Source organism: Monodelphis domestica, chromosome 1, assembly GCF_027887165.1.
Source record: "Monodelphis domestica isolate mMonDom1 chromosome 1, mMonDom1.pri, whole genome shotgun sequence".
Classification (NCBI taxonomy): Eukaryota; Metazoa; Chordata; class Mammalia; order Didelphimorphia; family Didelphidae; genus Monodelphis; species Monodelphis domestica.
This window is the reverse complement of record NC_077227.1, coordinates 431,055,746-431,083,395: the sequence shown is the minus strand read 5'-3', so window position 1 is coordinate 431,083,395 and position 27,650 is coordinate 431,055,746. Positions and strand designations below refer to the sequence as shown.

Sequence of the window (27,650 nt, the reverse complement as noted above, 5' to 3'; positions counted from 1 at the left end):
GGAAGGAGCCAAAGGCTTCAAGAAGATTTGGGGAGATGAGGGAGGCAAAGGGGAGATATTGATTAAGGGAGGGAGTGAGGGAGGAAGGAGGTTAGGAAGTAGATTGATCCATCATCAATCAGTAGGGATCAATAGGCAAACCCCAGAGTAAACCCCAGGGCAGTCCCTTATGTAAAGATTAAAATTTAGGGGAGACTGAGGCAAGATAGAAATTAGTTTCTCTCTGCAAGGAGTATTATATTTTTATGAGGTTTATTAAAGGTTAAGGATTAAAGAAAATACAGAATAAGAAAGCACATGCCTAGGTCAGAGAGGCCTAGACAAGATAACCTCACATCATGAAAGAGATGTGTCTGCTCCAAAACGGAAGTCCAAAAGAGACCAAGCCTATTCAGAACCAGGTTTAAATACCCCATCTCGCTCTTGGCCCAGGTGAGAATTCAGTGAAATTAGAAGGCACTCTGGGGGAGTGGAGCAAGGATTTCTGGGGATTGAAGTCCTGCATTTGAGTCTATTTTTACACTTATAAGCAATGTCCCCTGTGTACCAGCATCTCTGTGTGTGACATCCCTGTCCCCCAGAATTTCTCTGTTCTACCTCCATTACCACTAAGCAGTAACAGGTTCCCCTCAGTTTATCCTCTCTAGTTCAACAAGTACCAGCATCTCTGTGTGTAGTGGCATCCCCCAGCATCATATCTGTTCTACCTCCATTAACAATAAGCAGATTCAGGTCCCTGTAGCAGCCTCTCTAGTCACAGACAGACAGAGAACAACAGTCACAAGCCAGAGATCAGTTGATCCTCTCTAGTTCAACAGGTAATGAGTTTCAGTCAGCTTACTTCTTTATTACAGTAATCATGCATAATCTTCCTTTAACCCTGAGGAGAGGTTCATACTATGTCTGTTCACTCCACCCCCTTCTTTATGGCAATATATTCCTTATCTTATACAATTCTCTTATGCAATAGTAATTCCCATTCCTTTATTCCTCCTTTCTTCCCAGTCTAAGCCCCTGTCCCTCCTTTTTTTGTCCTATTTGGTCATTAAGAGAGAACAAAACCATTCACAGACCCTTGATCATTTAAATATCTCTGACCTTTAAAGATATGAGGATTCTGAGAAATTTATTTCTCATCCATATAGAAACATGAAAAAAATCATCCATGATTTTCCTTTGTAATTATAAAAATGTGTATACTATTCTGTATTTCTCTGGATTCCATCACTTCCATTTCTAAACATGCACTCAATTCCAATCCTTTCATCAGAAATGTTTGAAAATGAAAAATGAAAGATCCATTTTTTTCCATAAAAGGTTATAGTTAGTTTTTCCATTCAGTTATTCTTAGTTGTAAACCTTTACTGCTTGCTTTTTGGATATTATAAATTCTTCCTTACAGTGGCAACAAATAAGACTGGCATAACATTTATTGTGATTCCTTGGTATTTGAATTCTTTTTTATGTTTAGAACGTTTTTTTTTCTTTGAGATAGAAGTTGCAGAATAGGGTTATGAAATTTTCTAGGACTTCATTTGGAGATTTCTTTTTGAAGGTAACTAGCAGGTTCTTTCTAATTTCACCTTGCTCTCTAGCTCTAAGAATTATGCACAATTTTTATTTCTAATTTCTTAAAATGTTCTCTATTGACTTTTTTCTAATCATAATTTTTAGAGTATCCAATAATTCTTAAGATTGTTTCTCCTTTGACCTGTTTTCTAGGCCATTATCCTTTTTATTGTTTTGTTTTTTTATACCCTTACTTTTCATCTTATAATCAATACTATGTATTGGTTCTAAGGCAGAAGAGAGAAAAGGACTAGGCAATGAGGGTTAAATGACTTGTCTAGGGTCACTCAGCTAGGAAATATCTGAACCCAGGATCTCTCATCTCCAGACCTGACTTGCTATACACTGAACCACCTAGCTGCCCCTTGGCTATATATTTTTGATGTTTTGGTTCTTAGATTTCTCTAAGTTTTTAGTTTTGCTATATGTGTTATATTGTAAAGTCATTGTTTTCTGTCTGGTCCATTCTTATTTCCAGTTTTTGAGTGAGATTTTCTATCTTCTATTTTTTTAAAGTGTCCCTTGCCATGATTTCTTCCTTAGTTTTTCACTGGGTAATATTTCAATTCTTCTAGATGCTCCTGAAGGTTTTGTGGCCAGGGCATTTTCCTTGAGGACTTATTGGACTTGTGCAATCACTATCTTCTTCAGCATTTATCTCCATAGTGTGTCTCATACCAAGGCATTTCCTCGTGGTAGTCAAAGTTTCCCTTAATTTGCTTGGGATAACCTCAGAAAATAGATTTTTTTTAAAACTCTGAAGGTGATTAATGTGGGCAGGGTCTAATGAGCCCTAATAATAATGGGCTAGACTAAGTCCTACCTCATAAGGATTCTGAGGCTTCACCTAAGGGCTCCCTCTTTCACCTGGCTCTAGTACCTTTCCCCACTATAGACTCTGCCCACGGTTCTTATCTGTTGGTGTTGGACTTAGGAGTTATTCCCATGCTGGGAATTCAATATTGTTAATTTGCTATTGCAGGCTTCATGGACTGTTCTTGTTGGATTTTCCCTAGGGTCTTTCTCCTAACAGCATGTCTGGGGCCACTGATACCCTGATGGATACTAACTAGAATACCCTTAGACTGACCTTTTTTTTTTTTAACCCTTATCTTCCATCTTAGAATCAATATTGTATATTGGCTCTAAGGCACAAGAAGTGGTAAGGGCTAGGCAATGGGGGTTAAGTGACTTGCCCAAGGTCACACAGCTAGGAAGTGTCTGAACCCAGGACCTCCTGTCCATGGACCTGGCTTTCAATCCACTGAGCCACTGTGAATTTTAGATTTACTCCACCCTGCTTAGTCTTTAGAATCCTAGAAACCAGGAATGTATACACCCCCACTTAAGGATTAACTGTAGGGAAGGATGGTCTGTGACCTGCATGTTCTAGCAAGTGTGAATCTTAAAAATTCTCAGACCCTACTTCATAAGATTTGATTAAGACCATTCCCCATTTTAAACAATTGAAGGAACTTAGATCAGGAATGTGAGACCTCTACTCCACCCATACTTAAGCATGCTTTAGGGGAAGAAACGCCTTGCTGAACAATGAAAAATATTTAAACCCATACTTATAGTAAGGCAAAAGTTCTTAAGCTGTGCCTATTTTTAGATCTAATACAAAAGGGTGCTAAGTACCTATAAAGGTCAGGCAACTTGTGAATTTACAAGGAGCAAAGAGGTGAGAAACTTACTCAAAGGTTTTTTCAGGTGTGAACTTAATCAAAAGTTTAAGTCTACTCAGGTGTGAATTAAGAATGGTCTGTCCTTTGGAAAAACATCTACTGTGATTGGTAGATGTGAGAACTTATGGGAGGTGACATAGGAGAAAATTCCCTTTAAAAGGAGGTCAAAAAGGAGGTCTCGGGAGATTCAGCTGGGAAAAGCTGAATTGGAGGAGGCAGCTGGTGTCTCTCTGAACACTAGAATCTTGCTTGGACAAATCTTGTGGTGAGTGGATAAAAGACTGACTGATTTCTCTCTTAGGGTTTTCAGCCTAGGCTGACTCATGCTGGCCTAGGCTGGTCTAGCCCTTTTTCTCATTATTTCTTTTTTCTCTCTCTCGCCTTCATTAATTCCTCATTTGTATTAATTAAAATCTCTATAAAACCCAGCTGACATGGATATATTTAACAATTGGGAATTTTTCCCTGGCAGCCTCCTTATATTTGATTTAAAATAGGACACTGTCTTGAAACCATATTTTCTGCGGTCACAATTTAAGCCAACCACTCTTTTATCTGTAACAGTTTATGACTCCCACTATTTTAATCATCACACAAGTGACAAATCAGAAACAACTGACTGACCTCCTGGGTTGTCCTAAGCCAAGTTTAAGCCACCATTGTGAGACCCAGGAAATGAGGTAAAGAACTGCTTTTATATTTTATGTCACTTCTTGTGAGGAGGACTTCTGCAGCTTTCGCAGACTTGAAAGAGCTGGTGCTGAGTGGGTCCTGAGACTGATTCCCTTAGTCAACCACATGGTGAGTGTTAAGGCTGAATCCTCTTTCCCTGGCTCTCTGAAGGCACCAGCCTCCAGGGAGGCCCCTCATCTTGCAGTAGGCCTCGTGGCTGTAAGTCAAGCTAGATTTAATCTTCTGGGAAGGTCCCTTGGCAGGGGCCTCTGAACTCCCCCTGGCTCAGGCCAGGCCAGAGTAGATCTTTACCCTTTTCCCTCTTTCTCCTTCTTAATTTCTTCCTTCTATTGTAAAGAAACCACCATAAAATTCCATTCTGACTTGAGTATTTCATTAGGATTTAGAATTTTAATCCCTGGCGACCACTAAATAATATATTCAGTCTCAACCCTAAATTTTACCCCTACCACCACCCAGCTACCTCCCTGGTCTCTCCACTATAAGAGGCCTGAGTTGGAATCCTATTGGGCCTAGGCCAGTCTTAGAACCTATTTCCAGGAGTGCTGTAATAGCCCCACCTGGATGACCCTTAAGCTCCCCTCTCCCAAGTTAACCTGATGCAGTCAGCTACTTTGGGGAAGGCTTAAACCTCTTTCTAGATTGAACCCAGGCCCATCTTGGTTATGGAATTCTATGCTAAATCTGTCCAGAACACCTCAAAGTTGTTCTGTAGCAGCCACAGGCCCCAGGGAAGGTTTGGATGGGTGTGAGCAATGTAGAGCTCAGACAAGGAAGGCTGGGACTACTATATGTCTCTACCTATTCCTGTGGCAGATTACTTATCCTAGGACTATGTTGATGAACCCATGGCCTGTATGCCCAGATGGGGCTGCTCTCCTCCCCCTCTCCAGCATGCCTCAGGGCATTTTTCACATGCTCCACCCCTCTGGCCAGAAGCCCAATGTGAGCACTTCTTCCCTCCCCTGTCAGGGGTAAGCAGAGATGCTTACAGGAGCTTGAGGGTGTAGTTTGGTGATGTAATCTCTAAAAGGTTTCCCATCACTGTCTAGGATCTCAGCTACTCTCCTTCTATTCTCCTATTAATTTCTGGGACATTTAAGAGTGTTGAGAAGTGACCATCTCTAAGCTTTAATGGTATGCTTGCTGGGAATCTGGGACACTCTATTATAACACACTGATATCTTCTCACCTAATCAGTAACCAACTTCCTACCTAGCATTTCAATAGTCAGAGATTATGAGATTGATGAAGGGTATAATGACTATTCACATTGTTCTTGGGACAAGAGGGTCAGACTTAGAGGCCAATAGTAGTGAGACATACATGTAAGATAGAGCGTGGTAAAAGTAATTCATAATTCTTGATACTGGAGAGCTTTGAATTCCGTTGTCTTTTTGTAGAATCCTCATGCTGGATTCTCAAGATTTGCTTCTCTCCATAGCTATTTCCCATCTATGTTGTCAGGGGTCCCATACCCTGAAGTATGAGTGACTTTTCTATGTATCCATGTCTGTTTGAACATGGATCTCTACTTATTCAATTATACCTTAAGCTCTCCTTAACTGATGAATTTTTGAACTACTAAGAAATCTCTCTCTGATCAAGCCATTAGATATCATATCTAGTGAGGGATAAAGAGGGACAAATTGCTCTTCTCATCTGTTTAAAGTCCTCTCATTTAGCTCCATCCAGGAGGAGCACCAGAGGATCTAAGTAAATCCCACTGGCCATTTTTTATTTTTAATATAAGCAAATATGAAGGGGAAAGCTCAGCCTGAAATAAACCCTAATCTAATCTGAATCTATTCTTAATTTACCTTCCCAATACGATCTGTCAAGGGTTAGCAGGTTTCTAATGGCTTTCAAATTCCCCTGGAATATCAGAATTAGCCACAGTCAGTGACTCAAGCCCTGAAAGGGACTCTGCAAATGTTCCTGAACAAGAACATTTTAGACTGTCTTCTGATAGAGGGAGAAGAAACAAATGCTTCTTTAGAATATTCTCAAGGATCATAGGGGGAGAAAATAAAACAGAGAGCAGTCTTGTTATAGAGAAAAAGAAAGAGAAAAAAGGATATACTAGAGAAGAGAGAGGAAGGGGATGGAACTTCCTCTTTCATATAACTGTTTGGGAGAATGAATAGACTGGAGGAAGGAGGAATAGAAATGGGTTACTCACATGCATAACTTACATCTGAAATAGAAATAAGAATGTTGAAAAGACATATAGAAATGCAAAATAATTTGGTATAGAAATAAAATAAATGTGGGGCAGCTGGGTAGCTCAGTGAATTGAGAACCAGGCCTAAAGATGGGAGGTCCTAGGTTCCAATCTGGCCTCAGACACTTGACCCCCTTTGCCTAGCCCTTACCTGTCTTCTGTTTTGGAATCCAAATATTGGATTCCAAGACAGAAGGTAAGGGTTAAAAAAATTTTTTTAATAAAATAAAATAAATGCAATAAGCAATTAGAGTAACAACAAAGATGTATTAATCCAAAGCTATATACGCTCCTATTTCAGAAGTTGAATCATGAGAGGGTAGGGAGTAAAATTAAATAAATAAAGAAAAGGCTAATATCCTCTAATCAGGAACTGGGTGGGGAAAGTAGAAGAGGAGTAGAATGGAAACTGATTGCATCAAATATAAATCACTAGTGTTCAACAAGCTCCACCCTCACTAATCTTTTTTTTTTTTTTTGGCAAAGAGATTGAAGGCAAAGAGAGGAAAAGGTACAAGAATTTGATATGGGGGGGTAGGGGAAACAATTTACTATGAACACAAATGACATGAACTCACTCACAAAATGAAGAATAGAATGGATTAGAAAACAGAATTCAACAATATCATTTACAAAAAGCCCATTTGAAACAAAGTTAAGATTAAAGGATGTAGCAAAAATGTATTATGTTTCAGGTAAACTAAATAATTTAGCCATCAGGATCCCCGAAAAGGTAACAATTAAAAGCAATAGAGAAATTACATTGTGCCAAAAGGTACCACAGATAATTAATGTCATATATTATACCACATATATGTGTGTGTATACATATACATATGCATATATAACATGTTCTTATTATGTCTTATATAATTTAGAAAATATATATAACTGAATGGCACAAAATCTAAATATTTAAAGGAAATTTTAATTGATTTATAGTTAAAAATAGAAAGCAATACTATAGTAATCAGGGATCTGAGGGTATTCCTTCCAGACCTAGATAATTCTAACAAAGAGACAAATAGTAAAGTTAAGGACATGAATAGAATTTTAGAAAAATTAGAAGTGATAGATCTCTGGTGAATGCAAAATGGAATTGAAATATGCATATTTATCAGCTAGGCTGTGAATATTTATAAAAAGTGGCCAAGTACATAGGGCATAAAACCTTAGAAAAGCAGAAATATGACATATGTCCTCACAAATTAACAAAAATATATATATTTAATAGAGTTCCTTTGAAGAAAGAACAAACAATTAATTGGAGAACAATTTAATTCCCACTGTTTAGCATAATTCCTGGCACATAATGTTTATTTCCTGACTAACTAAAAACCTGGTAGATCAAAGAACAAATCATAGAAACACAAGAGAATTTTCTGAAATAAAATGACAATAATTAAGCAACATGCTGAAACTTTGGGAATAAGCTAAAGAAATCCCTAGGGGAAAAATTGAATTTCTAAATGCTTTTATCAACCAAAAAGAAACAAAATAGATCTGTGATTGGAATATATAATTTAAATTTTTTTCAATCTAGAAAAACAACAAATGTAAAAAATCCCAATTAAACACTAGAATAAAAAGTCTTAAAGTCAAAGAAGAGGTTAACAAAACTGACATCTAAGAACTCCATTGCATTGATAAATAAAATCTACAGCTTTTTTTAAAAGGCAATAAAAGAGGTAATCCATTAGATAGCCTGAACAATCATTTAGGTTTGGGATACTCAGAACAAAGTCTCTAGGCATTGGGAGCAAGAGGTTGGGAAACTCCTAAGGATATGGTAGGAATCTTGGCTGTAACTAGAGGGGAATTGGGGAGACTCTCAGGGGCTTTAACTACTAACTACAGGCTTAGGCTGAATAGGATCACCCTTACTGGGCTCTAAATGAGACAAGAATTCTCAGAATAAATTTAAACAGTGTCTAGCATATAATAGGCACTTAATAAGTATTCTTAACATTTTGATTTGATCTTACTTGTACTTCTCTGAATCACTTCTTCTTGATATCTCTTTTTCAACTACTGCTTGCATTGCAAGACAAACTATTTGTGCTAATGAACAGTGAGAGTCTCTCACTTTGAAAAAGTTACTAATAAGGCACTTCAGGAGCCTTGGCTGAAATTTTTAGTGGCCATGGGGTCAGGATCAGTTCTTTGAGGGAGCTAAACCTGGAAAACCATTCCTCCTAATGAAGCTAATGAAGAATATGAGTTCTGATGTCCCTGCTGGGTCAGAGATAAGAGATAATATGCCAGGAAGTGCCAGTACCTTTTTCAAGCTGTATGTAACCCCTTCTTTATTGACTGCTTCTACTGTTTCTGAGGATCTGAGGAAACTAGGGAGATGACCTGGTACTCCACATTAGGACTGAGATGAAAGAATAAAAATGGAATTTTTTTCCCACTCATAGTAGGATACAATTATTCATCCTTCGGGCTCTGCCTCACCTAAATCCTGCTATATTGACAAAGAGAACACGACACCCCTGGATTAGGGCATTTCACAAAGTCTGTCTTACTATCCATGAGGAGAAGATGAAGAGATATAGGCTGGATGATAGTATTGTTCAGCATCTAGAATAGGGTCTATCATAAAGTAATTGACTAAGATGTTGTTTTCATGGGATCAAGTTGAATAACCTAATCTAAGAAGTAGTGAATAATGATAATGTATCTTAACTAGTACCTTATACTTGGTAGATTTAAATAAATGACTTCTGGTTGAATGGATAAAGGAATAAAAGAGTTAACCTGTAACAAATGAACCTGTACCAAGTTCTCTAATAGAATATCATACCACAGAGCCATTCAATATTTTTATCAAACACATAAGTGTAATGTTAGATGAGATACTTGTCATGACACAAAACTAGAAATGAATGAATGGCAACCAATATCCAAAAAAGATCTCAATAGGCTAGGACAATAGACTGAATTTAATAATATTACAACAATGAAAGAATAACAACATTTATTAGGGATAAATGTAAATTCCTTAACCTAAATTTAATCAACATTACAAGAATGTGATAGAAGAGTCATAATTAGACAAGAATTTATGTGAAAATAAATTATATAGTTTTCATATACTACAAGCTAAATAGACACTGACGATACAGAATTGCTGTCAAAAAAGCCACTGAAATTTTAGAGTGTATTCAGAACATTAGTATATGGTTTCTCTGAAAATACAGGCATATATACATTCAAAACAGATAGAATGAAAAATGAGACTGGCCTACTATATTCTGCCCTAGTCAGGCCACATCCTCAGGACAATGTTAAATTCAGGAAATCATATTTTACAAAGGACATTGAAAAAAAATCTTGCATATGACCCCTACTGTTCTCTGACACTAAGATCACCCTGGTATAGGTCCTCATCATCTCAGGCCTGGATTGTTGCCAATACCTACTGGTTGATCTGTGGACCACGTTTCTCTCTCCCTCTTCCACTCCAGGTTCATATCAATTACTAAAGCAAAATTAAAAGACCTTCCTAAACTAAAGGTCTGATCATATCACCCTCTCCCTTCACAAATACACATACACATTAAACTCTAGGTGCTCCCTCTAGGTGCTCCCTACAGGATCATATATAAAATCCTTTGTTTGGTCCTCAAAGCTCTTCACAGCCTGCTCTCTCATCTTTCACTTTACACTTTACCAACAACCCCCCTTTCCCTCTTTCTCCCCTCCCATATACACACATTCTGCAATACAATGTTACTGGCCTTCTTGCTATTCCTTCCACATACAATATGCTCCATCTCCTTACTCCAGACATTTTCTCTGAGTGCTCATGCCCAGAATGCTTTCCTTTATCTCTTCCTCCTGGCTTCCCTGACTTCTTTGAAGTCCCAGATAAAATATGGCCTTCTATAGGGAGATTTTCCTGATTCTCAGGAACTCTAGTACCTTCCCTTGATCATTTCCAATTTTCCTATATGTATTTTGTTTGTATGTAGTTGTTTGCATGGTGTCAACTCAAGACTGTGGCTTCTTGAGAAAAAGGGATTTGCCCTTTGCCTTTCTTTGTATTACTAGCCTCAGAAGAGTGACTGGTTTTCTGGTTGATTAGCACCTAAAGAAGACTGACCAGGATAATGAGAGGACTGAAGGCTATGACATATGAGACAATGTTGAAGGAAATAAGGGTGCTTATTTTGAAGAAGAAAACACTGAGATGGAGAAGACAGGATAAAGATCTTCAAATTATTGAGAATTCAGAGGAAAAGGCCAAAAATGATGAGTTGCTGGTAGAAGTTGAGAGAAAGGTCTCAATATCGCACAGAATTTAATAAGTAGTAGTTGCTACTCTTACCTAGAAGTCTTTAGCTGATATGATACTTTATATTCTATAGAGATGAGTAGGGTCTCTAGAGTGAGTTTCAAAAAGCTTCTTTACCATATTGTCACTTATCACATCTTCCATTTGAAAAAGTAGAATCCTTGAGAGACCTGCCTGGCATCATATATCATAAAATGGATTTCTGACCAAAAGTTAAGCAATAGTTGAACTGAGACATATAGGGGAAAACAGAAAACCATTCTGTTAAGGAAGTAAAATATTAAAGAGTATTATGTTACTCAAATGAAAATCCTAAGGCCAAATTGCTAGTCAGAAAATTTTTAATTTTCTTGCATGTAAAATGGTTATCTTGGGCCCACTCTCTCAGTGAAAGGTCTGATATATTTCCCCTGCTAAAGTCCCAGAAAACTCTAAAAGGCTAAAAATGTCTCTTCTCTGTCATTAGTTTGAAACCCTACCAGTCTGAGCAACAACTGTATACTAGGCACTGTACTAAGCACTGGGGATACAAAAAAGGACAAAAGACAGTCCCTGCCCTCGAGGAGCTCAGAATCTAATGAGGGAGACAATAAACAACAACAACAACAAAAGTACAAATTAGGTATATTCAAGATAAATAGGAAATAGTATAGCAGAGGGAAATCATTAAAATTACAAGGGATTAAAAAGGCTTCCTATAGAAGATATATTATTTAAGATTTAAAGAAGCTAGGGAAGTAGGGGGAAATAAAGAGATGAAAGATGGAATGTTTTGTTTGTGGAACAGCCAGGAGGCCAGTTCATTGACTCAAATAATAGTATATGTCAAGCAATAAGATCTTGTAAGAATATTGGATATCCAGTAGAAGCTTAAACTCAGTTTGTCCAGAAGGAAACTCATTATATTTCTCCTTAAATCTTGCCCCACCACCTTCCCTATTACCATAAAAGGCTCACCATCCTCCCAGTCCCTTAGGCTCACAACTTAGGGGACATTCTAGACTCCTACCTATCTCTCTCTCACCCCATATACAATCTGTTGCCAAAAAGAGCAGAAGAGATAGATGATGATAATGATAATGAAAAGATCAAGTTATTGGTGGTTTTTTGAGGATGCGGAAGACATAGGCATATTTTTAGGTAGTAGGAAATAAGCCAGTAAACAAGAAGAGAATTGACATTAAGTGATAGGGGCAGCTAAGTTGCCCAGGGAATAGTGTGCCAGGCCTGGAGTCTGGAGGACCTGAATTCAAATCTGGCCTTAGACTCTTCCTGGATCTGTGATCTGGAAAAGTCACTTAATCACTTTTGCCTAGCCTTTATCCTTCTGTCTTAGAGTTGCTAGTAAGATAGAAGAGTTATTTAAAAAAAGAAGAAATTAAGTGATAGAGAGAGGATGAGAAGCCAGTTGTTGGAGGAGATCACTTGAGTAGATAAATGAGGTTAGCTTTTGTAAGGAATAAGACCACTTCATCATGTGAGACAGGGGTGAAGGAGGTGATAGTGGCAGAATAATGAGTAAATCTGAGTGATATGAGATGAGGAAGAGGCAGGGGAAAGGGAGCTCTAAATATTTTCAGAAAAATATGAGGTAAAGTTTCCAGCTGAGATGAAGAAGGCAGGAGGATCTATGTGAAATTTGAGGAGACATGAAAAGTTTTCAAAGAACCACTGTGGAGAGTGGGATAGTGAGCTGACATAGTAAGTACAAAAAGATTCCTAGCAGCAATAAGGGCTCCACTGAGTTCGTGTAACAAATTTGTAATGGACCCAGTCAGAACAGCTGCATGATTTTTTTCCACTTTTATTTAACAACATGTGTAAAAATGTAGAGAGAGATGGGAGCAATCAAGGCTAAGACTTTAATTGGCAAAATGACAAAGTGGCTAGGTATTCAAGAGAAGACGACTATGTAGAGTTCAACTGGTTCACAAAGGGGTCAAGATAAGGAAAAAAAGGAGAAAATGGCTAATACATAGGCTGATGGCCTGGGAGGGAGACTGGGGTTGAGGGATTAGTGATCATGATGTGGATGCGGTATAGGATCCTGTAAGGGAAGATAGGGGGCAGGGTGGGTAAAAAAGGCAATAGATTGTGGTTAGATAAGGGGATTTCAGAAGTCTTGAACATGGTAGTGGTATATTTGTGGGTGAGGGCAAGGTCAGGGGTATGATCATCCTTGTATGTGACTAAGATGGAATGGAGGTCATAGAGAATAGATAAGTTGAGGAACTAAAGGTTAGGATATTTGAGGGAGAACTAATATGTATGTTGAAATTCCTCAGCATATGGGAGGAGAGAAGAATTATGAACCAGTTATTGAGCTCATTAAGGAAGGAAGAGGAGTGGCCAATAGAAAATATCTACTAGCATTTTGATTGGGTGGTAGATATGAACTACATGAATCTCAGAAGAGGACAGATTACAGAATGATAGATTTAGGGGGAGAATTTGGAAGTGGCAATGGGGAACCAGGAATATTCCAATTCTTTTGCCTCAACCATTAGTGGAAAAAAATTAAAGAAGGTATAATCAATACTGGAAAAAGTGGCCAGGAAGGCTGTGTGATAAGGGGGAGTCATTCATTAATAGGTATTTGATGGAAAGAAGGGGAGAAGAAAAAATTAAGGATGAAGAAGTTTGTTGCCTATAGAACAGGCATTTCAGAGTGCACAAAGGAAGTAGTGAATGGTATTTGATTGGAACTTTGGGGTGGAAAGGTTGAACAAGATGGGAATAAGAATTGGGTGGTAGGGAGTAGAAAATGGAATTTGGATGATGGCCAACAGAAGTTCAGAATTATCATGAAGCAAAGGGTTTGATCAGGAATGAGAATATTCATCACAGAGTACAATGCCATTTCTCTTCCCCAAAGAAACTGGAGATCTGGCTGGAGATGATATAAGATAAGGGCCACATAGTAAGATGTTCATATAGAAGATCCTACTTCATTATTTCTCTTCCCTCTACATTAGGCAGAAAAAGACACAGTAGGAGACAGAAGTTGAATCTCAGGGGACAGGCACAACAAGAAATGGAAGGTCTGAAGTCATAGGGAAGTTTACTTCTATTTGCACCAGATATTCTCCACATCCAGGTTAGGAAATTTGTCTGGCAACAGGAAGTGAAAGTTGTCTTGTGTTAGCACAGATAGAAGATTTTGCTTTGGAGCAGATAGTTCCCGGGTCCTTTGCCATCTTACCTCAAGGGACACAATGCACAGCAGGAGATGGTAGGCACAAAGTATCTAGTCAGAGGAAGGTTTGGCTCCTCTTTTCACTTGAAGAGGCCGGAAATAAGAAATAGTACACCCTATGTTTTACCCTGCCCTATTTGTTAGGGGTTAGTGACTAGTACCCCCAGTTCCATCCAACTACTTAATACTGGATAACTTTTACAAGGGAATATTTAATTAAAAGATATAAACAGAACAAAGTACAAGTATTTTCTCCAAAACTGTGGAGCATAATTTCCATTATTCCACCTTAATCTTAGGTGGAGGTAGATGTGTTAGGTAAACCTAACAATTTACCTAATTTCTCAGATAGCATCAGTCTCATCAAGTTCACATCCAAAGGTGGCATTTTTGTTGGCTTCTGTGGGGCTTAAGTCCCATAACTTGGGTCTTCAGAGCATTGTTTTGGGGCTGGCTGCAACACCTAGCCTGGATTTCTAAACTCCTAGAACCTGATGGCTTATATCTAGATTGGTGACTCCTCTCCATGCAACTGAAAAATGAAAATACCTGTTTTTCAGAGGCCATGTGGACTCAAGGTGATGAGGAAGGAGGCTTTAAGGCTCTTCATTTTATCTTATGAACTCTCCAATCCTAAGTATAATAACCTTGCTCCCTCTCAAATGTGAATGCAATAAAGCCCATGGCAAAAACTAACAGACCATTTTGAAGATGCCGACAATTTGGGTTAAGCATCTAATGGAAAAAGTATCAGGCCAATGTAGAATGTCTTCACATGTTCCAGTTCTCACTATTCTAGAAAAATCTTTCTACTTGTCCTTCATCTTGACATTGTTTTAGCAAACTGCCCAGGTCTGCATGTGCATTAGACCCCCATTATGCAAGTAAGGAAGATGTACACAAAAAAATATCAGAATGCAATTCCATAAAAGTTTACTATAGGACTTTTAGATAGAAAAGCAACAACAACAACAAAATATGCTAATTCTATCCTGCAACTAACAAGATATAAGAATATATGAACATTAAAAAAAAAAGAAAAGAAAAACCTCTCTGTGAGAGCTTTATAGCTGAAGAGTCTGCTCTTCATCTTCTTCTTTGTTCTTCTGGGAGAAAACAGCAAGTAGACTTTTCTTTGACCTTTATATAGTTAGGACCGGAATAGGAACCAATTTACTTTCTTTCTAGGCCAGAAAGAATATGGCTGGGATCAGTCAATCATTAATTGCCTTTTATGGAATTGCCCAGCAGAAGCCAGCAAAAAAGTTATGGAACTCAATTGCCATTGATTGCCAGTGGTCCAGTTAGGAGGTGTAAATAGGCCATTTATTTTCTATAAGAAGTACACTTTAGATCACATTGTTATTGTTACCTATTCCCCTTTATTCTGTAATTTCATCAAGTCCACTGAACACTTATAGACTATTAGATTTATACAAATCATCCTTTGGTCAGAGAAAGACTTGAGGCAGAAAGAGAACCTCTCACTTCCTGGTAAGTATTCTAGAAAAATTTCTTTACCATCAGATCAGCAGTCTGCTTAATTTATGATCATAGAAGGCAAAATAGTTCCTCTACCTTAAGTTGATCAAGTTACCATTTCTATTAACTATCTAACTTCTCGTTCTAGAATCAAGAAGAGATTACAGTTTTTAAGATATCCTGCTTTTGGTAATAAATATCTATGATTTTATCATTGAGGCAGCCTGGTGCTCTGGACACATCCTTGTTATGTGACTCTGGACAAGTCACATATCATTTTGACTAGTTCAGACTATAAATTGTAGAAAATACACCAAATTAACTCGGTAGAAAGAGTTCCCTATTCCAATGAAATCACAGGTCTAGTCCCTGACCCTTAAACAAACTGGTTAGCTCTCTCCTGTTGAACCCAGTCCCTCCCACCTTCTCCTAAAGCAGGAGGTGCAGCAAACCCAGAAGCAAGATTTAAAAAATAAATAAGCCATCATTTTCACCCGGAGCAAAGTGAAGAATGGCAGGAAACTTAATAGTGTAGAGAAAAAATGGTCAAGGTTCTCCCACAATTGCCATGGAGATATACCTCTTGGGAAAGGAGAACTTCCAACAACTGTGGCAGGGAGAGCTGGGAAAACTGTTGTAAGGCTTGATTAATTGAAGGAGTTTGGGTGAGATTCAAACCCTGTCTTTTAATGTCAATAGAAGAGACTGGATTAAATTTAGATTCACGATTAGTGGGTTGGGTCTGAGAAATTCAGACCACAGGTACAGACGTATTTAAGACAAAGCTTAAGGAGCATCCTGAAAATATTTGGAAACCTTATTGTTCCTCCTTTCTTTTCGAAGAGGTCTAATGACAGCACCAGATGGTATCTTGACTCGCTCAGAATTGGATTTAAAAGAAGCAGAGTTGTGCAAAGTCGTCTGGCTCGTTCTCTCTTCCAGAGCCATCAAAGACGAACAGCTAGGCAAAAACCCGGAAGACGGGCGATGGCCCAGGATGCAGGGGGCGGGGTAGAAATGGGAGTCGGGGTGAGGTGGAAGAGGTGGTACGGCCCGAAGTATTGTGGATGCTGTAGTTAAAACAAAAACAAAAACTATTACTGCGCAGGCTCAATCGAACCTAACGTGCTGCGGCCGCCTTCCTGGCCTAAGGCAATTTGAAAAAAAAATTCTTACCTAATATTGGGGTAATTCTTGGAAGCTGAGGTAAGGGGGTTGGGGGGGAGGTAAGAAGAAGTGGTACAGACCAGACCATTCTGGACTTTATACTTATAAACCCCCCCCCCCAAACCTATTGCGCCGGCGCACTCAAGCCCACCTTAGGTTACAAGCGCAGACGCACTTGAACCTACGGTTGGGTTGCACGCAGCCTTTCGCCATCACGTGGAGAGACAGGACCCTTCGTTTCTAACTTCTCCTTGTTCGAGGCCAGTCAAACCCCAGGTATTCAGGGTCTCCGATATCTGGCATTCTGTCTCATGTGGGAGAATGCTCCAACTGCCAGAATCTGGGGAGAGGGGTAGATCTTGAGCGCTGAATCAGCGCCAAGGGCCCGGGAGGAACGGGAGGTGATGGGTCTAACAAGCTTCCCCTCCTGCGCATGTGCAGAGTTCCTTCCCTTGCCTCCCCGAGGCCGAGAGGTGGAGGATGCTATTGTTGGGGGCGTGGTCTCAGGGAGAGTAGAGGAAAGAAAAGGGCAAAATGGGAGCTTTTAGTTTATACTCACATAGCTTATATTTATTTCGCTGTGCTTCTGTTAAGCACTGGCTACATTCCGAATATTCAGAGCTGAATACACACATTAAAGACACGATGCACTCCTGTCCTCAGGGAGCTTCAAGTTCTCTATTGCTTTCCCCACTTAATCCCCACAGCTGCTCTTTTTTTTCCTCTTTTTCAGCTCATTCTCCATATCTAGTCCCCGCTGTGGGAATATCCCAAGGCAGCTAGGTGGCATAAGGGATTGAATTTTGGGGCTTGGGAGTCTGGAAGACCCGGGTTCAAATTCAGCCTCCGTTATTAATTCTGCCACTCAACCCAAGTCACTTAGCCTCAGTGTTCTCATTGGTTCTCTCGGGTTTAGTTAAATCAAACTCAACATTTCAAAAGAAAATTCATTATTCTTTCTCCCACCCTGTTTCTGACGAGGGTTACCACCATCTTTCCAGCTATCCAGATTATTAGCCTTAGGGTCATCTTTAACACCCCGTTCTACTTTGGAATCATCTTCTACCCCCACATAGCCAAGATTTTTTGTCTCCGTTCTTTCCCTTCTACATCCATCACTAATTCAGAAACTATCTTTTCTTTTTCTACTCCAGCACTAAAGCATTTTGCACATGATAAAAATTTAATAAATGCTTTTTCAACTATTCATTCTCACCTGGCTTATTATCATAGCCTAATTGGAGCCACTAAATGAAGTTTCTCCCCTATCCAATCAACCTTCCATACTGCTGCCAAAGTGAAAAGAGAAATTGAATGGGATAAGGACAAAGGATAGATGCAGTGAGCTTTGGGAAAATTTGAACAAAAGAACATTTTCCGTTGGGGGGGTGGAATAGAAATCAGTCAAGCATCTGTTAAATACCTACTCTGTGCTAAGTAGGATTTGGAAATTGGAATCAGAATTCTCTTCAGATTCAAGTTGTGGGACCCAAGACAAGTCATAAAATCACTGCAAACTTTTAAAGACTAGTTATTGTTATTACTGTTTTATTGGTACTGTGGATACCAAAAAAAGAAAGAACTCCTTCCCCAAAGATGCTTAATTCTATTGAAAAATATAGCACGTTCAAATTAAAATATATACAAAATAAATAAAAGGTATTTTATAGGGAAGAGGGAGAAGGAACTTTCAGCTGGGAGCAAACAGAAAAGATGAGCTTGAAAGGGTAACTAGAAATTCTAAAAGAAAGAGAAGTGGATGGAATATATTCATGCATAGGGAACAGCTTGACCTAAGGCTCATAGAGAAGGGAGACTAAAGAGTGCTTGAAGAGGAGTAATGGTGTATGGCTAGAAATGATGGGGGCCATTTGTGAAAGGTTTTAAATACCAAATGGAGGAGTTTGTATTTGATACCTAAAAATAAGGGGGATCCATTTGAATTTGTGGAGCTAGGGGATGACATGTTCAGATGCTATACCTCAGGAAAATAGTTTTGGCAGCTATATGGAAAATAAATTTAAAAAATGGGACACAGGGGAGAGAACAATTAGGTTAAGCTGCTATAGTTGTCCAGGTGAGAAGTGATGAAGGTCTAACCTAGAATGGTGGCTGTATGTAATATGTATGTAATACATATCTATATCTCTAGATGTAGATATGGTATATGTAGAGAGAATAAGTATTAAATGTCAGAAATATGCCATAACCATATTGGGCTCTGAGGGTAAAAGAATGCAGTTCTCTATTTTCAAAGAACTTACATTCTTTTTTTTTATTTAATTAATCAATTTAGAATATTTTTCTTTGATTACAAGAATCATGTTCTTTCTCTCCCCACCCCCTCCTTTAACTAATGCACAATTCCACTGGATTTTACATGTGTCCTTGATCAAAACCTATTTTCATATTATTGATGTTTGCACTAGGGTGATCATTTAGAGTCTATATCCCCAATCATATCCCCATTGACCCATGTGATCAAGCAGTTGTTTTTCTTCTGGGTTTCCACTCCCAGTTTTCCCTCTGAATGTGGATAGCATTCTTTCTCATAAATCCCCCTGAATTGTTCTGGATCATTGCATTCAAAGAGTTTACACTCTAATGGGAGAAACAAGTTCATACAAAAATATGCATAGCATTACTATAGAGGTAATAAATACAAAAATATATAAAATAGTCAATTTAACATAGTTTAGGAGATAGAGCACTAGCAATTGAATGAATCTGGAAAGACTTCTTACAAAAGATGGTTCCTGAATTTCATCTTAAAGGAATAGAGGTTGTGTGAGATAGAGGTAAGGTGGGAGTGCATTCTCAGCATGTGGGATAGCCAATACAAAATCAGGGAGAGAGAAGTAGAGTGTTGTATGTGAGAAACAGAGATACAAAGTTTCTTTTCCTGAAATTAGTACTAGACTTAATATCCATTGAGGTTGGAAAGATAGGTTGGGGCAAAAACCCAAATAAAAGGTGGTATTTTAACCCAGAGACAATAGGAAGTTGCTCAGCTGAACTATTTGAGACTCCTCACAGAGATCTCTATATGTTGTATCCATCTTTTAAGCCTGCTAGATTGTCTCTTCAGGGGTCTTGAACTCTCATTCCCATGTCTTGACTAACAAAGACTCAAATTGATTGATAAGTGGTGGAGATAAAATTGGCAAGACTTGATAAATGATTGGATATGTAGACATAAGAGGGAGAAAGAGAAATTGAAGATGGCTGGCTCTGAGGATGAAAATATGAGTAACAAAGGATGTTCATGAAAGAAATAGAGAAGTTTGAAAAAAAGGTAAATATTAGGGGATGGATAACAAAGTTTGTTTATTTTTTTTAATATATGTTGAGTTGGAGGGGGCAGCTGGATGGCTCAGTGGATTGAGAGCCAGGCCTAGAGACCGGAGGTCCTAGGTTCAAATCTGGCCTCAGACACTTCCCAGCTGTGTGACCTTGGGCAAGTCACTTGACCCCCATTGCCTAGCCCTTACCACTCTTCTGCCTTGGAGCCAATACACAATATTGACTCTAAGATGGAAGGTAAGGGTTTATTTTAAAATAAATAAATAAATAAATAAAGATTAAAAAAATATATATATATATGTATGTTGAGTTGGAAATGCTTATGGGATATCCAGTTTGAAATATTCAATAGGTAGGTAGTGAGACTGCAGCTCTAGAAAAAGACCAATGCTGATGTAAAGATCTGAGTTATGGTAAATAAAAACTTGGGAGTTGATGAGGTCAGAGAGAGAGAGAGAGAAGAAGAGGACCCAAGAAAAAGTCTTGGGATATACCCACAGTTAGGGGATGTGCTAGGAATAATGATCCTATAAGAAAACTGAAAATGAGAAGTGGTTAGACAGAAAGAGAAGCAAAAGAGCAACAGAAACGAAAGAGGCTGGTCAATATTTTCAAATAATGCAGAGGAGAGAAATTGTGTAGTCAAGGTGAGTAGATAACTTTTTCTCTTAGATTAACTTTGAAAGAAAGGGAAGAGCAATAAAGGACAATTGCTTGAAATTAGAGTAGTTTTTTGTTTGTTTTTAATGCAGAATATCTGGCTGTGTTTTTAGGCTGCAGGAAGGGGTCAATAAATAAGGAAAGGTTGAAAACTGAAGAAAGTAAGAATGATTTGGGGGGTGGTCTTTTAATGGGGATGAGATCAAGTATATTGGTAGAGGAGGGTAGCCTTGATGAGACTCTTCATCAGAGTGGGAAAGAGAATAAAGAAGGAGAGAATAGAAGATATCAAGTATTTTGAGAAATAGAGAAAAGTAGAAGAGATTATATTATCTCTATTCTCAAAAGAAACTATGAATTGAGGCCCTAGAGAGGTATGAAGCACCAGGTAGTGTGGGAGGTTTGAAAAAAGAAAAGGTTTAAAATAGCAGTTAAAGGAAATGTGATAAAAAATCATTTTAGAGAGAAGTAAAAAGATTTGCCTCATTTGTGAGGGTTCAGATTATGATGGTAGTAGTGTCTGTTGAAAGAAGGGAAGAGATATGAGTTTCATTGGACTGGTATTCTCCCTTCTTTCCCCTGACACTGATCACCACCCTGGTGCAGACCTCCTTGTCTTGGACTATATAAATAGGTTGCTAATGAGTTTGCTGGCCACAAATCTTTTCCCCACTCCATTCTCCAAACAATTGCCAAAGTGATTTTCCTAAAGTGCAGGTCACATTCAGTAAAGTTCAATGGCTTCCTTTCACCTCCATGATCAACTACAAAATCCTCTGGTGTTCAAAACTCTTCATGACTTACTTCTCCCACCCAACCCTCTCCCCACCCCAGTCCTTTTATACTTTACTCCCTGCTATCAGATACTTTTCAATCCTGACACTTCAATATTGTTCTTTACTTATGTATATTTGTGCTCCCAATCTATTCTTTCTTTTGTTCTTTGCTAAGATGTACTATTACAGTTTTCAGTTTTTCTATTCAAAGTATTTTTGCTATAGTAGGTCATAAATTCTACTCTTACAACTATCTTTTTTGAACTACCCAGGAACAGGGTGTTATGTTTCCATGTTCTCCTCACATTTCATCCTCTGTCTCATCAAGTGTTAGATCATTTTCTTTTGTTTCAGTATTTATTCTTAGATTTCTGAGCTTGTTACTAGATCTGAAGGCTGTATTTTTTTCTTAATGTTTTTCCCTATTGATTTGTCTGCTTATATTTGAGGTCTTTAAATTTTCTTCTTCTTGATATCCTTGATAATTTCAGTCTTTTTTTTTCCCCACCTGGTTTTTCCCTATTCACTTTCTGATTCCTCTAACAGTGGTTTCCTTAGGAGCTAGATATCAAAGTGTCTCAGTCTTTTTTCACATAGGCAATTTGTAGTTCACCAGCCTACAACTCTGCCCCAAGTGACTTTTGAGTATTCAGAACTGGCTCTAGCTGGATATTGTGCTTTTTCCCTGAGGCATAGTGGAGTACTATACTTAATTTCTAGACTTCTCTAACCCAAGTTCAGAGAGTTGCTGCTTTGGTTCTATGGGGTTGTCTGAGCTTTGCAGTACTGGTACTATTGGGTTGCACCTTCATCAAGTTTTTGCTATTAAAGAGCTACTGCAGTGCTGTCTATAGAGTTGGAGCAATCTTCTGTAACCAGGATCTGGGTTCTTTACAGCAAGGGGTGGGGTGGGAATGCGGTGTGGACTTAGGGGTTGGGTTAACCCTATGTATTGGGTTCTTGAGTCTGATAGTGCAGCCTCCGTGCAAGTATTGAGTGAGTTTAGGGTCACTGAGTATCTGTTCATGATTTCTGTGGGGTTTTTTAACTTTCTTTTGAAAAAGGTTATCCTAGACCATGAAACCCACTGACATTGCTCTATCTTTGGTGCAGAGTTTCTTTTTTGAAGAAAGGGTATAGGGTCAGAAAATGTCTTTTCCAGATTTTGCAATCATGACCTGAAAGTCCCCAGTTACATTTGAATTTGATGTGTACCTATTCAAGTGCTGCATGTTAGATTCCTTTGCTCTAGACAATTGGGCTTTTGGGGAGGCTTTGAATCTTTTCTGTTATGTTTTGATTTACAAATTTTTGTGCTGGAATATCTAGAATGGGATATCTTCTTATCTTAAGATTCACCATTATCTTCAGACAGCTTTACCATCTTTCATGGAACTAGAAAATGCCAGAATTATAGATTTGATTATATAGGAAAAGAAAATGTCCATAATAACTCCAGGGATTTAAACAGAGAATGAGTTTATGGCAATGCTAGAGACAGAAATAGTGAAGTCTGAAAGACAAAAAGATTTAAGGGGAAGTCGTCTTAAGTTTGGAATTTGATGGAATGAGTTTGAGGCACTAGTGAAACATTCAAATTTAGTGGTCTTAGAAGTTGGAAATACATTTCTGGCACTCAGAAGAAAGGGAAGGGAAAGAGATAGAGATTTAAGAAGTAATCTGCATAGAAACTGTAGCTGAAACCTGGAGAGTTAGTGAGATTTTGAGGAATTATAAAAGGAGGATCATACTAAACCATGGCAGAGATATAAAGTTTAGAGAGAGGATGTTAGAAAGAAGAGAGCATTATTGGGGAATATTTAAAGGCATAGGAAAAGGATAAGGAGATGGAGACAGGATGAGAAAGAACAAGGGAACCCAGAGAATGCTATTGCTTAAAAGAAACAAGAAAAGAATATACATTGTGCATTTATTCTGAGGTTCAAAAATATTTGATTGAGTACTTCAGAGGTCATTTTGGACTACACATAGAGCAGTTTTAGTAGAATGGTATGGGTGGAAACCTGATTACAAGGAGTTTAAAAAGTGGTAAAGAAAGGCTATTATTCAGATATTGTAGCCTCTTAAATATAGTTTCTCAAAAGGAAACTTATCTTTTAAACACCAAAAAGGATTCTGTTTCTGTAGCTCTCTCAGAGGGGAGAGAAGCCACAAGGTAGGAAGATAGAGACAGGATAGAAGTTTTGGATCCCACGAGGGAGATGACGGAGTCAAATTAGAGATATGAGGTGGTCAGAATGAGTCTTTATTAATTATCAATGAGCCACAGCCAAGCTCTGATCAAAGGACCATTCTGTAGGCTTTTACCAGTCCAGAGATCCATATTTAATACCACACAGGTCAGAGAGATGAATAGAGAAAGATTAGAGATGGAGCTTGGCCAGAGGCCAAGCTCCTGCAAGGACAGCCATCAGCTAGCCTGAAAGAGAAGAGAGAGAGAGAGGTGGAGCTTGCTGGGCTAAATATAGTTTTTGATATGCAAATATACACAGTACATAGGGATGATTCTCATTGGTTAATGACAAGGCATAGGTGTGGTTTCTCTTAACCAGGTGAGAACAAAGAAACCTGTTTTCCCGCTGAACCTGGGAGAAGCTGGGGTCAAAGGTCAGAGGCCTTCCCAGCCATGTGCAATACTGAGCATGCTCAAGACTGAGCATGCTCTTTTAAGGCAATCTGCACATACCAACCATTCCCCTTGCCCATAGCTAGGGGTGGACTGCTACAGTTTCAGATATAACAAATAATTTTAGCTCATTATTCTTGAGGTGGTTTGTTTATCTCTTGTCCTCTCACCAGTCTTTCTGGGACATCTTTCCCCAGGTAGTCCATTAATTTTTCAGGTATAAGAAAGAGTAATGGGGACAGAGGCAAAGTCTTTATATTCCTCTGTGTTTTTAAGTAAGTTTGTGCTCACATTATCTAAAATTACATTTGAACCATTTTGTATGTGTTTATGCCTTAACAAGACCAGCCTGTGCAGCAGATTGAGTTCAGGTGCTCTGAATAAACCCTCTCTTTTTCTCCTATGGACTTTAATTTGTTTATTTGTCCTCATAGCTCTCCTCAATAGGATGAAGTTAAGGAGACCAACTTTGTGCTGAAGGTGCAGATTTTAATTCCATAATGAAGGTTTCATCTTCAGAGAAGATATCCCTGAACAAGGTAATGACCACTTTCTCTTCTTCCAAAGCTCCATCCCCAATTCTATGAGGATGTATCTGAGAAAGAAAATAGAGAAAAAGAAAATTTGAGGGTGGGGCTAGGAAAGTGTACTGCCTGCTGGTGTCTGTGAACATTCAATGTTTGAGCCCTCAATGTATTCCCTCTATTATAAATTATATATATATTACATATGTATATTATAAATTATATAGTATATATAAAAGTGGGGCCTCAAATGCTTGTCTTTCTGATATTGAATTGGGGCACTCAATTACTTCTCCTCTTGCTCTTTAATAAGTCATCTGTCAAAGTTTCAAGTATGCTGGAATTCTCTTTTCTGAGATAGCCTTAATCTCAATCTTGTACTGTCAGAAGGCAAACTGGACAATTCCACTTGGATGTTCCATTGGCATTTCTAACTCAACATGTCCTAAACATGAAAACATGAAAAAAGTATTCTTTTTTCAGTGTATGACAGGGTGAGCAAATACAAAGAACTGCTCTAGTGCTTTGCCTAAATAATAAGGATGAAAATTTTGGTAAAATGTAATATGAAAGGGGAAATTGCTTTAGGAAGCATATTCAGTTAGCATTTCATCGTGGATTTAAAAAAAATTAAGTGTATTATTATTCATTTGATTAGTAGTAAGTAATGATACTACAAGATTATGCTGTTTGTGTATTTTGGCCATTACTAGTGAAATTTCTGCTTCAATTAAGGCTCAGTCCTCACTGGAAGAAGAATGAATTGAATCAGTAACAATAAAACAGAACTTTGTAGTTGCTAAATCTAGTGGCCATTTCTCTATCCTCATTTCCCTTGAACTCTGTAGCCTTTCCCATGCTGTCAATTAATCTTTACTTTCTTCTCTCTGGGTTTTTGGGATATCACTCTGTTCTGGTCTTCTTTCTGCCTATCCCTAAGGCTCCTTTGCTGGATCCCCCCGTAAAGGTTAAATTTAATGATTGAACTTAAATTATATGAAATAACATGGTCACCAAAATTATTATATCTCAAGTCAGAAGTTTATTTACCAAAATAGAGGGGAAACAATAAAGTAGAAAAATGTGAAAGAGGTTAGAGAAAATACCTATACTAGTCCTCAGCCAGGAGAACCGGTGGGAAGTAACCCCTCAGACTCCTCCAAGATGGAAGCTAGTCTCTCTAGAAACTAGGAAAGAGTCAGCCCTTTCACTCTCCCAACTGAGTAGTCCAGGAGTCAGAGTTCAAGTTGAGGTCACTGTCCACACCACAGTCCTCAAAGACTATCTCCAGGAGACACTCTCCAAGAGACTGCCCCAGCCAAAGGATTTTATGGTTTCCTGTCCCTCTTCACAGGGGCCAGTCACAATTTCCAAATAGTTTAGCCTAGGGGGCAGTGTTTGTGGGAACCAGTTCGCACCTTCTGGAGGGTTCCTAGTTTCTGAGGGTGTGGACTCTTAAAAGAATTCAAAAGTTTCTGACTGAGTTAGAAAAAAAGGGTGGAGCTTTCCAAGTGTCTTTCTGGCTTCTCACCTAGGACTAAGTAGGGTATGAATTCACTAAGTAGTTTGTGAGCTCCTCCACCTAGTTCAAGCTTGTGTTGATTTGATCAAAAGGTAGACAAAGGAGAGTTAATCCTGTCTTCACAATCTAGTGAGGTACTTAAGTTAGGGTTAGGCAGAGTTTTAACTCCAACTCGGCAAAGAAAATAAAGGATTCCCTTTTCACAAGTGTAAACTCAGAATAGACAAAGAGAACCAAGAATTTCCTTTCACACCCCTCAGATTATGCCATCTCACCATAGTGTCCTTTAGGGTTCTATCCAAGGCCCTCTTTTCTTCTGTCTCCATACTACTTCACTTAATGATTTCAGGAGTGCCCATGGATTTATCACATTTAATTTTTTTGTTGTAGAATATTTTTCCATAAAGTAATCTTTTAAAAACTACAACCCCGAATCCTATTCCCTTATAACCAAGTGATAAATCATACGTTTTTCTTCTGCACTTCTTCTCCCATTATTCTTTCTCTAGATGTGGATAGCATTCTTTTTCACAAGTTCTACAGGATTGTTCTTCAGCATCTATTACATTTGATCATCCCACAATGTTTCACTCCTATGATTTTAATTACCTTCTCTTTGCTGAGGATTCTCAATCTACCTTCCTGCCCATCTCTAATGATATCCAGTGTGGCATCTCCAAATGCCTTTTAGACATCTCAACTGAGATTTCAGAAGACATCTTAAGGTCAATATATCCAAAACTGAACTCACTCTTTCCCTGAAAACCCCTATCCCACCTCTTACCTTTCCTGTTACTATAGAGGACAACACCATCCTTGCAGTTCCTTATGCTCACAAACTAGGAGTCATCTTTGACTCCTCACAGTCTCTTACTCCTTCCACCCCCCAATATTCAATATACCAAGGTCTGCCGATTTTACCTTTGCAATATCTCTTAAGTATGCCCCCTTCTCTCTGACACTTTCATTCTAGTGCTAGCCCTCATCATTTCATGCCTGAATTGTTGCAATGGCCTGCCAATGGATCTGCCTGCCTCAGTTCTCTTCTCACTGTAATCCATGTTCCATTCAGTCACTAAGGTGATTTTCCTAAAATGTAAACCTGATCATCCTTCTCCCTCATCAGTGAGTCAGCTCCAGTGCTTTTCTATTACCTCCAGAAGCAAATACAAAAGGTTCTGTTTGGTATTCAAAACCTTCTCTAATTTTGCTCTCTCCTACATTTCTTACATATGATACATACTATGATACATATTCTTCATGCTAGTGACATTGGCCTCCTATCTTTCACAAATAAGACATTTATTCTTCCAACTCCAGGCATTTTCTCTGTCTGTCCCACATTCCTGGAATGTTCTTCTTCTCTGCTCTGATGACTGACCTCCTTGGCATCCTTTAAGTCCCAATCAAAATTCTAGCTTCTATAGGAAGCTTTCTGTAAATTCTCTTAATCCCAGTGCTTTCTGTCTGTTAATTTTTTCCTATTTATCATATCTGTAGGGAGGGAGGGGTGTGTGTGTGTGTGTGTGTGTGTGTGTGTGTGTGTGTGTGTGTGTGTGTGTGTGTGTACAGAGAGAGGGAGAAAACTGCACACTTGCCTTTTATATAGTTGTTTGCATATTGTCTTCCCAATCAGACTGTGAACTCCTTGGGAGTAAGGACTGTCTTTTGCCTCTTTTTGTATCTCCAGAGCTTACCATAGTGTTTGACACATAGTGGGCACTTAGTAATTGTTTATTGATATGATTTTATATGAATTCCATGGGATCATTATGTATGCCCACATGCTCAACTCTGATAAGGAGGTATAAGTTCTTACAAGCAAAAGTGTTCTAATAACCCATAAAACAAATTTCAAAAGTATCAGATTCTTGAGAGCTATGGCTATCACAGATTTCC

At 38.5% G+C, this 27,650-nt stretch overlaps 1 protein-coding gene and 1 long non-coding RNA gene across 15 annotated transcripts in view; one reads left to right on the top strand and one right to left on the bottom strand.

The window, feature by feature from the left end:
* Positions 1–6,952: 6,952 nt before the first annotated feature.
* LOC130456433 (uncharacterized) lies at positions 6,953–16,455 on the bottom strand. Its single transcript, XR_008915284.1, has 2 exons — positions 16,329–16,455; positions 6,953–16,222 (listed from the first exon to the last, which is right to left on the bottom strand). It is a non-coding gene; the product is annotated as an uncharacterized LOC130456433 (long non-coding RNA).
* LOC103103968 (tigger transposable element-derived protein 1-like) overlaps positions 15,775–27,650 on the top strand; it is a 71,708-nt gene continuing 59,832 nt past the window's right edge. For 11 of the 14 annotated variants that reach the window (XR_008915283.1, XR_458164.3, XR_008915282.1 and 8 more), the window contains exons 1-2: positions 16,458–16,595; positions 24,140–24,244. Coding sequence is in view for 9 of the 14 variants with exons in the window: in XM_007474716.3 (XP_007474778.1) it covers positions 24,206–24,244 (39 nt within the window). In the remaining 5 variants the exon portion in view is untranslated. Of the gene's footprint in view, positions 15,818–16,263; positions 16,359–16,457; positions 16,596–24,139; positions 24,245–27,650 lie in introns of those variants that run through there. The other 3 variants (XM_056812184.1, XM_007474712.3, XM_056812182.1) reach the window with 2 other exon arrangements.